At 34.3% G+C, this 14,410-nt stretch overlaps 1 protein-coding gene across 3 annotated transcripts; it reads left to right on the forward strand.

The window, feature by feature from the left end:
• The first annotated feature begins 28 nt into the window (after positions 1-28).
• LOC107996504 (bifunctional 3'-phosphoadenosine 5'-phosphosulfate synthase-like) lies at positions 29-13,048 on the forward strand. 3 transcript variants are annotated; one of them, XR_009830987.1, is made up of 11 exons: positions 29-1,164; positions 3,685-3,855; positions 3,943-4,468; positions 4,606-4,706; positions 4,864-5,051; positions 5,122-5,368; positions 5,454-5,660; positions 5,865-5,970; positions 6,031-6,207; positions 6,300-11,776; positions 11,962-13,048. XR_009830987.1 is itself a non-coding variant. In XM_017054578.3 (10 exons), the coding sequence occupies exons 1-10, from the start codon at positions 3,442-3,444 to the stop codon at positions 6,401-6,403; spliced, it is 1,887 nt and encodes a 628-aa protein (XP_016910067.2). In that variant the 5' UTR covers positions 3,050-3,441; the 3' UTR covers positions 6,404-13,048. The 3 variants fall into 3 exon arrangements, 1 of the variants encoding a protein (XP_016910067.2); XR_009830986.1 differs by lacking the exon at positions 29-1,164 and adding an exon at positions 3,050-3,501; XM_017054578.3 differs by lacking the exon at positions 29-1,164 and adding an exon at positions 3,050-3,501 and having other exon boundaries at positions 6,300-13,048.
• Positions 13,049-14,410: the final 1,362 nt, after the last annotated feature.

The raw sequence follows: 14,410 nt of genomic DNA on the forward strand, positions 1-14,410 counted from the left end.
CTTGAAGTTATCACAGTCTGAATACAGATTCAAAATATTAATGATATAAAAGCGGGTATATTTAAATACCCGATGAATCAAATATAATTTTTCTAATAAAATTCTTTCGAAAATTTAATAATTAATTACAGAGACAAAATAAGATAACAATCATAAATATAAATTCTTTTTTGTTCAATCATTTCTTTTCTATTAATAAAATGTTATAAAATTTTATAAAATATATAATATATATTGGAAAAAAAACGTTTATTTTTTTTTTCATTTTCTCTAAAAATACTACTATCTACACTAAGATATTTATTTATTAATACATATAACATGTAATATAATATAAAATTATATATATATTACAATTACAATTACAATTCGTTGAATATTAATATTACTACATATCCATACATCTATTGCATATTTTCATAAAAAAAGAAGAAAGAAAATCTTCAAATCGCTTTAATATAAGACACACATTATAAGTAACTATATAGAAACCAATTTATAAAAACAATTACAAAAGAAAATTATAATTGCTATAATTTGCCTTGAATTACGTACAAATTACAATAACAAATCATGAAATATTAATATTTCTCGGTATTCTGAATAGAAAAAAAAAATCAAACTTATAACATAGCTCTAAGAAAATACATAAGACTATTTTGCTACTTGTTACAAACAATTTGAAAGGTTGAACTGAATCACGAAACGAGAAATTTAGCTGTCCTCGAGTTTTTCCAATGTTCTGAGTTTTTCCTACGTTCAAGGTCGTATTTGCAGAGGAAGTAGAGAAGAAAAAAGCAAGAAGGACAGAGGATGAGGGAGGGAGAATGTGCGATTCCTCCCCTCCTGCAAACGATCTACGCCTTCTTGGCGCTTGCCGATCATATATGAAAGAACACGTGTCACCAGATTCTCTCAGTGGTACCTCGAAGAGATCCATCCACGTGGATCATTACCACTTAATCGTGATATCTCGAGGAGATTTTTATAAAAGAATTTCAGTGTTTTATTTAACATTAATTTTGAATGATATTTGACTTTATCGAGTTTAGATACATTTAGATAATAGTAGATATCTTTTGAAGAAAGAATTGGAAGGATAGTGGTTGAAGAAGAATGAATCATGAGAATAAGGTTGAGAACTTCAATACAGGCATTAATTACGTGAGTATTTTTTTTCTTTGAATTAATTGACAGTTGTGAGATAGTTTGGAGAAATTGATATTTCAACTTGAATTTAAATTAAATTAAATTTTTATCAATTTATTTAAATTCGATTTTTAATTATTAATAATCAAAGATAATGTGCAATTTTTATTACAATTACTTATAATAGAAAATTAAAATTATTAATAATAAAATTATATCTTTAAAACTGCAAATATTAATTTTTAATATTATTATATATTATATTGGAGAAAATAAAATTTTATTTTCAGTAAAATATTTTTATAAAATAATATCATCGTAACATATTCTCTAGTTTCAACTGGTCAACCAATGACCAACTTTCGACAAGTTTTTTCTTTTGCAAAAATCTATTCATTGCTATTCACTATTGTGAAACTAGATCGCAGATTATCTTTCATTATGCATTCTCTTTTTCTTTTTTCATCTGCAAAGAAATCGAAATAGAAGTCACGAAACCCTGTGCAAAGCTTGTATTTTACATTTTAAACGTCTTTCAATATTCTTCGCGTAACGAGATGATAAATTTTATTTGCATTGTAAAATTTACATATATGCGTATAAAATTTAAATATATGCATATTTTTAAAGAATTAAAAGTTAAGAAATTTGATTGATAGTAAGTTCAGTTTTTAATTTTAAATTGGCACATATGTAGATAATGGCTGGCTTAATAAATTATTTGATTAACATAAGTTAAATAACTTGATATAATTTAATTTATATATCTTATGTGTTTAGATCAATTTGTTCAAATTTAAAATAATTTAAAATAAATTTAAAATTGCAATATGTTAATAATTCTTTAACAAATATTTAATGATTATTACATAATTATTAGTTAATGATGAAAAAATTGGAAAGAAATTATCAGTTAATGATTATTTAATGATAATTTCATCACATTATTATGTTTGTTTTCATATTATTATCTCCTCTTATGTGATTACCTCTTATTATGAATTAAGGTCTTTATTTAAAGCATTATTTCGAAAAAATAATATAAATGAAATATACGTCTTGTATTTAATCTGTAATATTACAAAATTTAAATTTACATTGATTAAGCGAGATTGGAATGAACAAGAATTAAACAGTCATATTTAATTATATTAATTAAACTATCTATTTTTGTACACTTACATTATTGAACTTGAAATTATGAAATATGTAATATATAAACTTTTGAAACACGAGATATATTGTTATATTACATTTATTTACATTATCCATGTTAAAATATATCAATGTTAAGATAATCAAACTGAAATATTATTTTATTATTAATTAATTTTAATATTTTTGTCATTCCTCTATATATCTTTAATTTAAAGTGAAATTACACGTTTAAATGCTCATTTATTAAATATTATTTATTTCTCACTGAACTAAATTAATAAATGACTATTATCAATGATTATTTAGATATTGTATCTACATCAGTGATGATTGAATTTTATCATGATAAGTATAAATCGCGAATGAATCGATAATATTTTCTAAAATAAATTTATTATAATTAAATATCGAGCCTGTAATTAGAATATTTTCTATTATTTATTCTAAATTATTATAACAATTGTGATTAAATATATATATAAATATATTATATATATCATTCAATATTATTTAATAATTTTTTTTTTTACATTGACTATTAAAATTAAAATATAAAATTATTTGATGATACAAAAAATTGGAAAAAAAAATTGGGAACCAGAAGGGTGTTTAACAATATAATATTTAATTTTATTTTAGAGACATATTCAAAACACGAACGCACAAACGTGTTATGCAAAGATATATCAAAAAAGATACGAGAAAGATATGATATGATAAGGTTTCACTTTAACGACGTTTCGTTTAACGATTCTCAGTTTCTTCAGATATTCGAAGCATCGTGCCATGAGAAATTCTTCGTCTCCCACTATCGAACCGAAACATACTTTCCTTTTCACTTTCTCTGTTGACGGAACTTAAATCTCACTTAGTCCATCCCGAACTTCCTATGCGCCTAGACACTTCCTTTCCCGGTGTCTCCCTCGAAGAGAAAGATTCCAAACAATGTTGTTGTCTGCATTTTAATAAACCGTTGTTAGTGATTACTTTCTCCCTCGTTTGATATTGAGAATTGAAGAAAAAGAAGAAGAAAAAAAGTCGTCGAACAAAATGAACAATTAAAAGATAAAGATAATTTTTAATTGTTTAAATCTCGCGAAAATCGGTAGAGAATCGGTAATCGAGTATCGCATAATGGGGATATACACAAAGTCCTTGTTCGAGAATCAAAGTACGCAGAGGAAAAGTAATCAGGTAAAAAAAAAAAAAATTTATTTTCACGCGCCTTACATTTAATTATTTAATTAAATTCAGAAATCACTCGAAATAATTTTCATCTTTTAATTTTGTATGATTCCAAACAACAAAGCGAAACAATAAATTCTAGACGATAATTTACGATATTTCATTAAATCATTTCGTTCTAATTCTTTCCAGATACTCGCGACGAATGTGATACAACAGACGCATCACGTGTCGAGGGAGAGACGAGGTGAAACGTATGGGAAACTGAAAGAATTTCGCGGTTGTACCATTTGGCTGACAGGATTGTCCGGCGCTGGAAAGACTTCCATATCGTTTCAACTCGAGAATTACCTTGTCTCTCAAGTAAATTTTCCAACTTAACTTAACAATCGAACGAGAATAAAAATATCCTATTCCGTCTTTATTTATTCGCGAATGTTACTCTTTCAGGGTATACCAGCGTACAGCATCGACGGAGACAACGTCCGGCATGGGTTGAACCGGAACCTCGGTTTCACCAAGGAAGATCGCGAGGAGAACGTGCGAAGAGCGGCGGAAGTGGCAAAATTATTTTCCGACTGCGGGATAATAACAATCTGCAGCTTCGTATCGCCATTCGAAGCGGACAGAAGATCGGCGAGGAAGATCCACGAGGACTTTAACTTGAGATTCTTCGAGATATTCGTCCAAGCGTCGATGCAGACTTGCGAGGCGAGAGACGTGAAAGGTCTTTACGAGAAAGCTAGAAAGGGGATGATCAAAAGCTTCACGGGTATAGGGCAGGAGTACGAGGTGCCCGAGCATGCGGACCTCGTCGTCAACACGGAGGTTCACGATTTGGAAACGTCCACGAGGTTGGTGATCGAGTTCCTGAGGAAGGAGGGAGTGGTTCCGCCGATACGGGAGAAAGTCGAAGAATTATTTGTAGACGAGAAGAGGATAGAAGAGGCGAGGAGGGAGGCGGAGAGTCTTCCTTGTACGTTGGAAATGTTTCTCTTAATTTTTAGTCACGAGATGAAGACGATGATTTGTTATTAAGCGGTTATTTTATTCTAGATATCGAATTCTATGTCTTTCTCATACTTTCTAAACAAATTTGTGATTGATTTGAAGGTATCGAAATCACCCATGTCGATTTGCAATGGATCCAAGTGTTAGCCGAGGGATGGGCAACTCCACTTAGAGGTTTTATGAGAGAGGATCAATATTTGCAGGTGAGCACGTGATGTATTTATTCTTGGTTTTTAATTAAATCTAAAGGATAGTGTCTCTTTTATCCCGTGTAAAAATAAAGTTCCCGTAGGAGTAGAAGTTTAAAGTTATTAAGAGAGGAGGAAGAAAATTTCTTTTCTTTTTTTTTCTTTTTAACAGTGCCAACATTTCAAGATCGTCGAACAAAATGGGGACAATATTAATCAATCTATACCCATTGTACTTCCGGTTAACACGAATCAAAAAGAGAGATACCTCAACGCATCGGCACTCGCTTTGAGACATCAAGGCCGAGCTGTAGCGATTTTAAGGAGCCCGGAATTCTTTGCACATCGAAAGGAAGAAAGGTTTGGAAATGCATTCTGCGTTTTCTCTATTTCTCTTTTGTGTACAATTTGAAAACTTGCAAATTGACAGATGTTGCAGAGAATTCGGAACAAACGATCCAGGTCATCCTTACGTAAAAATGATCCACGAATCAGGAGATTGGCTCGTTGGAGGGGAGTTGGAGGTTTTGGAGAGGATCAGATGGAACGATGGCCTCGACGAGTTCAGACTCACCCCTAACGAGATTAGGGAAAAGTGCAGAGAACTGGGTGCAGACGCTGTTTTCGCATTTCAGTTGAGAAATCCGATACACAATGGCCACGCACTTTTAATGCAGGTTTGCCACTGTCGCTATTATAATATGAAAATTAATACGAAAGTGAAATTTAGAAAGCGTAATTATAATTTAAAATGAACACCAGGATACAAGAAGATATCTCGTCGAAGAGCGCGGTTTTAAAAAACCAGTTCTTTTATTACATCCTCTGGGAGGATGGACAAAAGAGGACGATGTACCACTACCAGTAAGGATAAATCAACACCAAAGTGTTCTCGAAGAAGGTGTGTTACACGAAGACACCATTCTCGCCATATTTCCAAGTCCAATGCTTTATGCTGGACCTACAGAGGTATTGTCAATATTTTAATATTGCAGAGAATCGAAACATTTAAAATAACTCGAAACGATATTTTAGAAGAATCAGTTTTCAACATTGCGATTCGTCACTTTTTATACCGATCATAATTTCTATCCTATTTTTATGAAGTAATTAAATATGACGGAGAAAGAATCAATAAATGAATATTTCAATAGTTTTTTAATTATTATATAGGTGCAATGGCACGCAAAAGCAAGAATGATGGCGGGCGCAAACTTTTATATCGTTGGCCGTGATCCTGCGGGTTTACCGCATCCAGACAAATCTAAAACTCCGGATGGTAATATTCTAAAAAAAGTATTTTAAATCAGAGACATTGTGTTAATTTATTTAAAATTAGGAAACCTATACGATGGAACGCACGGCTCCAGAGTACTATCGATTGCACCAGGTCTTCAAAATCTCGAAATAATTCCGTTCAGAGTAGCAGCTTATGACAATAGAATTAAAAAAATGGCGTTCTATCAGCCAGAAAGATCTGAAGATTTTAGTTTTATATCAGGAACTAAAATGCGAAGTGAGATATTTTTATCTAATGTTTATTATTATGTTTTATAATATTGTATTTGAATTTGTTAATAATATTAATAAATTATTCGATTATTTCAGATCTAGCAAAATCTGGTGAAAATCCGCCACAAGGATTCATGGCGCCAAAAGCGTGGCAAATTATTGCAGATTACTATAAAAAACAACTAAATAAAGAAGCGTAATTAATTTCTGATAGATATAATATAATTTTCATATATATAAAGGATCACTTTACACTAATCATATAAATATTATAATATAATATATATATTTAAATTTAATTAAAAATAATAAATAAAAATACTTCTGTATACAAAGTGATTTATTTTTACTTTATTTATATCAAATTAATATATATTTTGTTAAAAGAATGACGAATGTTGTAATCGTAATCCAAATTGGTCACAGTGTTTCAGTGAAATCAAAGAAAAATGTCACTTGTATTTCTTTGATTCCAATCTAATTTTCAAAAGTACCATTATGTAAAAATGGTCGTGCTATTTTAAAAAAGGTTAGTTATTCAAGTGCTTCGAATCACACATCGTAACAAGGCTGACATAACATACCAAGAAGTATTCTAATATTTATTTAATCATTCTAAAAACTTTTTTGATGTGTGCATTGGATTTTAACTTTAATTGAAGAAATTTTTTAAAAACTTATAAAATTTTACATCTCGAATATTTATCTCGCATTGTTATTTCTACTTTACCAGTTATACCGGATTATTATCCGTTGTGCGTTCCCTCTCTTCGAGTCTGAAAGTGGGAGTAACTACGATACACGTACTCACCAACCACTTCCAAACAGGAGTGGTATACCTGTACCAATCCTCTCTCCTTCATGGAAATGCTCCTTGCCCCCATACCAGGCGTGCCAAGCCGTAATCATCGCTTGTCAAAACTGTCCATTAACGCATCAGATCGATGGCATCATAACTCGACTAAGGAACAGGGAATAATCTGGACCGAGGAGTTCGAGCAATTTCCACACAGGGGTCTCCACCGTCCAAATCGTCGTGAAGAATCGAAAGCGGTACGAAGTCGAGCCAGATGGAGGAAGGGTCGAGTTCCAATCGTTCTAATAATCTGAAGGGCTATCGGCAGTCTATTGGTTTGATCCCTTGATCCCAGGCTAGCAGAAGGAGGTTGGTGGTCGTGTGAAATTCCTTGCGGCTTTCTACCGTGGTGTAACGTGGGATCTGACCACGCAACGGCCATGGGTTAGTCACGACACGTCGTGACGCGTCGTTTTGGGAAGCGTGGCATGCGATTCGTCGATTAGCCGACGTAGTGGAAATGCAGAGTGGTCGCGTTTCCGTGTTTCCACGCTTGGTTTGCTTGGAATGGAACGGACAACCCCGCGAATAGGAATAATTTAATCCAGTGCCCGAGGGAAAGGGTTGAATAAAATATATTCACATTTTCGAAGTAGGCGAGTATGAGGTGAAAGAAGGTGTTTCGTTGTGCTCGTGTGGAAAGATCGGACGTGACACATTGCCCTTAGGGATTTATGTTGCTCTGGTGGCTCGTCACGTTGTTCGGAAACTGTCGGTTTCGCGGCCGATTCGGAAGGGAGAACGATGGATAGAGGATAGAGGTTAGGAAAACGAGGGATTGGACGAGAGAGGAAAATTAATGGCGGGTGATCAAATGACGAACGTTTGAAGGGATTCGGGTTGTCGACGTTGGAGAGAAAGGGTTCGCCTCGTCGGGATTCCACCCACGCTTTTTTCACAGGATAACATCCTCGCGAGGAACCCCACGGGAAACTGGCGGATCGAAAGCCTAGGCTAGGTTAGCGATGAGATTTATCGGATATAGGTTTGTTCATTAAATCTACATTTGTATCATATGGGAAAGTATTTTAAAAAATATAGAAAATGCAATTTTTATCGCTTATCATATCGCTTATAATTTCATCCGAGTAATTTTTACGATAAGTGTCTGTTTTTAATAGTACGTTGTTATATAACCTTTATATTTTTTTACAAATGTATCTTACTATACTCTGTCACTTTTCTTACTCTACACGAAATCACAAATCACTCGTATTTTTATTAATATGGACACATTATAAAATACGAATTCGTTATTCTTTTAACATTTATTCAAGAATGCATTTTACTAAATATTATAAGAAACTTGATGAATGTTATTTTCAAAATAAATTCGTGCCTTTAAAATTCTTTCTTTCTTTCAATTCTTCCATTTGGAACATTTCAAGAATTCTTCAAACTATTATTATAACACTCTTTATTTAAATGAACTCCCCAGGACTAATCTTCCATCCACCCTCGTAGACCCACCCTGGATTCAAAGGGTTTTTAACCTCCTTACAATCCAGGACACCTCCTATATCCTGATGCCTGCCTGAGCAATGTCACCTGCGGTGTAATTAATATTCATACATACCTCTCATGAATATGACATCCCATAACCGCATCTCATTACAAAGTAACACGACCGATATCATTGCATCACTATTACACGCCATCTTCTGTTTCTCGATTGAAATATTCTACAACCGGAATCGAATAGTACATGGTGAAGGGATTTAGGTTGGTTTATCTCCCCCACCCCTCAGACAAATCGCTTCAGTAAACCAGTGCTATCAGGATACCACGAAAGAGCCAGCTGATTATTGGATGACACACAAAAGTGTTAGGGGAACATAAATTCATGTCACGCGGATTTTTCACGGTTTGTTGGTGAACGTTTATGAAGATTAATGAGTGAGTAAAGTGGCGGTCGACGATGGTTCTGGACAATACAAGAGTAAACAAGAGGAACAGGGAAAGATGAAAGGCGAGGAGATCGTTGGGATGGCGAATTGGGGTGCGACACCCCTAGGGCTGGTCGAGGCCAGTTCACTCTCCATCAGGGGGCGGTTCAGAGGATTAATGGATCGTGTCGTTCTGTATCTGGAGTTAGGGGTGGGATTGGATCTGAAATGGATAAATGGAGATCTTTTTGAATCCTTTTAGTATATATATGTATGTATATGAATTGTTTTACCATGTTTTGTACAAACTATTTACGAAAAAGGATTATTTTATGGAAAAATGAAAATAACATCGTGAAAAGTGCCTTTTAAAAATCGTTTTTGAAAAAGAACAGTTTTTTCAAAGTCAAGTTTTCAAGAGTATTGAACGTTATATTATCTTATCTAGAAATTCTAATTAATAATGATAATACATTATGTTTATAATATTGTTAGTAATCTATAATATGTAGTACAGTGAAATTTAATCCTTTTTTTATCTTTTGCATTATCTATTATTTTTTAGCACTTGTAATCCAATACATACATAGTAACAATAAATTCATAAAATCAATGTTTACTATATGATAAAATACGTTTTCGTTCTGGATTAATAAATGTGATTATTCAGTGCATTTTATGCATTTATTGCATCTAATCTCTTCGTTCATATGGCTCATATCATATTTAACAATATAAAAATTATACACGGTCTAAAGTATAATGTAAATAGAATTTTTATTAAATCTCTTCATATAATTTATCTGATTGATTATCACTGCTCATTCGAAAATAATAAAAAACAAGATCAAGATACTTGAAAACGATATAAATTGGATAATATAGATCGATTCGCAAAATATTTTACAACCGATAGATCTGTTAATAATCACTTCGGTATTGCAGAGAAAATGATTCTCGAACAATCAACTTTCCACGATCAGTTACGGAATCTTTTTACGCTTTCTCTGGTTAAATCCAATATTCACGAGTATATAATGAGAAAACTGACACAAATTGATACGCAAATACGAGCAAGATAGAGAACAAGCAGATGAATGAAAATAAAAAAAGTGACAAACACTTGCGATCAGAGATTACGTCAAATCCAATTACAAACTACTAAAAATATACAAGCTCCGGTCACGTATACTAGACATTTCATTGGGCATTGCCTATCGCATACATTTACCAGTACAACGGATTACCAATGGAAACGGAAATATCAAGTGGATAAAAAATCGATTGGCAACAATTGAAAGGAAGGAGATAAAAACGCGATCCATTCGCGCACGATTCCTCAGACAGCCCACCAGCCCACCGTCCGCAACCGGCCGAGTTTAGGGTTAAGAAGGTGCACCTACACACCGTCTTCTGGGCGTACATCAGCGACGCCACGCAGATACACCTAACGCCTGGGCGTTTCCGTCTTGGAGCTGCCTTCCCATCCAGGAGTAACCGGCGTCTCCACGTGCCACGACGCCTCGATCCATCTCTGCAACCAGCTTCTGTGCAACCTTCCCCGGCCGAGAGCGTGCCTACCTGGCAATCTGATCTTTCGCCGTGGATGATCGGCACAATTTGTATCGAGTGCTGGTCGCCACGAGGTCGCGATTCCGCACCGCCTCTTCATGTCATGGTTCCGCCCCGCGAGTTTGACGGCCTGCCCTCCGCGGGAGCCGCCCCCGCTCTTTGAACAGGAACACAGAAACGCCGAGGAACCGACCCCGCGTTTCTGCCGGCTCGAACCCGATGAACTTGGCCTTGGCGCCGGCCGCGAACGTGGATAGGGGGGGAGACGTGTATACGTGAGATTTTAGTCGAGTGTTGTGTGGGTGTTGGGTGTCGTGTTTCGGCGATTTAGCGGGTTAGTGCGTTGGATGTGGTGAGTGACGGTACGTGTGGTGTTTCGGTGTATACGTTGAGTTGCGGCTTGAGAATGGAACGGTTTGTTGATGGAACAAGATCAATTGTGTAATTTAGCGGGATATTCCAAGTGTAGTTTGGAACGTTTGTTCGGCTGTCTTTGCTTTGGAAAAAGTTGTTTGGGATCGAACATAGCGTGCCGTTTAATTCCTTTTTTCTTACGGAGCGGACAATTTTTTTATGGAGGTTAAAAGTGTCGTTTATTTATATATTTTTATACAGTGTGTTTATAGGAGAGTTTTTTACTTTTCTTTGAGTCTATGTTTGGTTTGAATTTCGTTGGAAATTCTTCAATTCGTTATTTTAAACATAAAAAAAGAAATCAATACAATCGTTTGTCACATTTCTATTATGGATTATTTTCTTAAGGTTTAATAATACCTTCAAAGCGAAGTTTAAAATTTCTTTGAATCAAGAATCGCATTCCGTAATGTTTTTTAAAAATATTATCCATCTTTCCAATTTTATTCTAATTCTACGTTGAAATTTATTTTCCATTTTTTTCTTTTTTTAAATTTGCAGAAATAAATGTAGTTAATTTGAAAATGTAGTCGTGCGACTCGTGTGAATCTGCAAAGCCTGTCAATTGTCTCGCGATTGGCTTCGAAACTGTACCTAAATCAACCCTTCAGGCGGGTCTGGTAGGCCGGCAAATCGACACTGTGGCATGCGTAAACACAGGCTCCGAAGCCTAAAGAGGTGGAGAACGTCCTAATGAATCGCGCATGCCGCATTGCGCAACAGAGTTCGCCTTTTCAGCAATCCCACTGTGCGTCGATGAGGTAGAGGATAGGGGCATGCGTGAAGGGTGGCAAGCGAGGGTGTATCGACACGTTCAGTGGATACCGAGTTGCGATTGAGTGAAGGTAACCCGATACTATCCCCTATAATCCTAAACGAATCTAAAAAAAATAACATTAATCAAATAACAATTTTATTTTACTTTACTTTATCTATCAATTCGCGAGAGAGATTTTATAAACACCGATAAACATTTCAATTTTTAACAATTAAACATCTATTAATAATATTGTTTGATTAACAAATATAGATACTCCCAAATTACCTCTCTCAATAAACACGTGCAACAGCACGTAAATATGAAAAAAGAGGCACGTTACTTTTTGATCACATTCGAGCAAGGAATCGACGTAGGCCGACTCGAACGATTCCCTGATGGTTGGAGTAGAATGGGGAGTAGGGGTTGATACTCTCCACCTCTCCCGGGCATTTATCCCATAATAAGAGAAGAAGCGAAATATAAAGTGGGAAGTGAGCAGCGGCCACGTGGGCTACACGGCGCGACGCCTGCGCCCTGGGCCCCCTGCAAGTGGGACAAGCCGTTCCTTCAGGATCGCTCGGAAGAAAGGTGGAGAGGTCGGAGGACAACGGTCGCGCGGTGCTGGTAGGGGACAGATGGTCGCACGAGGTTGGACGAAAGGGCCAGGCATACACCAGTCGAAAAAGGGTGCGACCTTCGCTGGCCTCGGCCAGCCCTCGGGGAGACCGCGCCCACGCATTTTCAGCAGGATCGCAGCACGTGGATGGAGCTGTTTTGGCCTTGGAACCTCTCCATCTAGCCTGTACCTACGTCCTGGAAGGGCCGTCAAGGGTCGAAGGAACCCGCCCCACCAACCCGTCCTTCTTCTTCGCGCGTGTTTAGTGTGTGGTGGGGAAAACGAGTTTTTACAAGTGTACAATGAACGATGTTGCACGATGAACGTTGGCCGTGTATTGGGCCGCGGAATGAATCGGATGTTTCAGAGGTTCCCGTAGGGGTTCTGGTGGGGTGGGCGGAGAGATTGATGAAGGGAGGAGTAAGATGGGGTAAAGTATGGATTGGTTTTTAGGTATGGTGAGGGTATTAATAATAGTGATTGGCAAATTATTGGAGTAATTGTTCTAAACACGAAGTTAAGATAAACTTTGACAATTTTTAATATTTGCATTAAGATGTTAGGTAGTTATTGTTTGTTTATATTCGCTACGTGTTGTTTTTTTAATAATTTTAGTAATCGAGATTGTATTTTAGGTTAATTATATCTAATGTATAAGGATGGTAACTGTAGTTGGTTGTATCTTTTATTTCTTTTGATTTATATATATTTATTTTTTAAATAAATTATGATTCGATCTAATGTTTCGTAATGATTTATAAATCGTTATTTCTTTCATAATTGAGTAAAATTTTTAAAAAGTTTAATTTAAACGAAATATCAAGTTGAAATTCTTTTCCCTTATTTTCCATCTGTTTTAGTAGGAAAATTGAAACGGTGTTTCATCATATATTCATTCTCTTACGCTTTTTCTTCAACGAGACACATCTACGCATTTTGAACAGGATCTCATCAGATGTTGCAAGGTGAATATAAGATTCTTGAATCATATATGTTTTGAAGGATTTTCACCCTGGTAGTATATAAGCATGATATAAAAATAAAATGTTAAAATTTATGATTCCTTTTAAATTAAAACTTACATGAAGCAAGCATGACAAGTATTAACACATGATTTTGATTTTTATATAAATAAAAGATTTGAAAAATTGTTAAAAAGATAATAGAATAATATTATTATGATCATATAAATTTTTTTTTTTAAATTGTAAATGTAAAATTTATAACATAAAATTGTCTGTTGTTTCTTCAATGCGCTCAAATTTTTTAATGCGTTCATTTCAAATTTCATTTTAAAAATTATTTTTAAAAATGATTAAAAGTATCGATACGAAATTTTATTGCATTCATAATTTTATTCTCTATTTCTTCTATTGATGTAAAAATATCGTAAAATGAAGTAGTAAGTAAGTAGTTATAAAATAAAACAAGGACAAACATCAAACAAGTTAAACATCAATAAATTAATGAAGCAGTTCTAAGAAAGTGATATATGTGTTACTTGGATATCTATAAACGTGTTTTCTCTTCAGTACGCCTAATAATGTTTTCCATATAACGGTACTTCAATACCACATACTTGTAATTGGCGGCTTGCAATGGCTGCTAGGGTGTTGCCATGGTGAGAAGTCCATGAAAATATGACGACTACGCCATAACCTAAACCTCTTGAACATTCTACTTTCCTATTTAGCAATATATGAAAGATATGAATTCTGCTATCTGCGTTAAATATTCTTCATGCACAAACTACAATAGAATATTCCTCATGTTTCATGCAAAGTCTTTGGATTCCACTTTAAACGCACTCATTATGATTATAACTAACTTTCTCTCAACTTCATATCTTTATGTGATTCTTATATTTCCATTATCATCATAAATTATGATATGTATAAGAATATGTATGAGAAAAGTGTGTATGTGTATTCATATATATATATATATATATATATATATATATTCATATGTATATATATAATCATAAAGGCAGAAATATCAAAATTATCTTTAAATACTAATTTGAAATAAAATTAAATAATAAAATAGAATTCATACGAAAAATTTTGTATTTAACATTTTTTAATTCTGATTTATAAACTT

This window comes from Apis cerana, linkage group LG8, assembly GCF_029169275.1.
Source record: "Apis cerana isolate GH-2021 linkage group LG8, AcerK_1.0, whole genome shotgun sequence".
NCBI classification, from domain to species: domain Eukaryota; kingdom Metazoa; phylum Arthropoda; class Insecta; order Hymenoptera; family Apidae; genus Apis; species Apis cerana.

Coding starts and splice junctions, on each gene's coding strand:
- LOC107996504 (XM_017054578.3), top strand. CDS start 3,442: ATGGGGATATACACAAAGTCCTTGTTCGAGAATCAAAGTACGCAGAGG. Junction 3,502..3,684: donor CGCAGAGGAAAAGTAATCAG/GTAAAAAAAAAA, acceptor AATTCTTTCCAG/ATACTCGCGACGAATGTGAT. Junction 3,856..3,942: donor AGAATTACCTTGTCTCTCAA/GTAAATTTTCCA, acceptor TTACTCTTTCAG/GGTATACCAGCGTACAGCAT.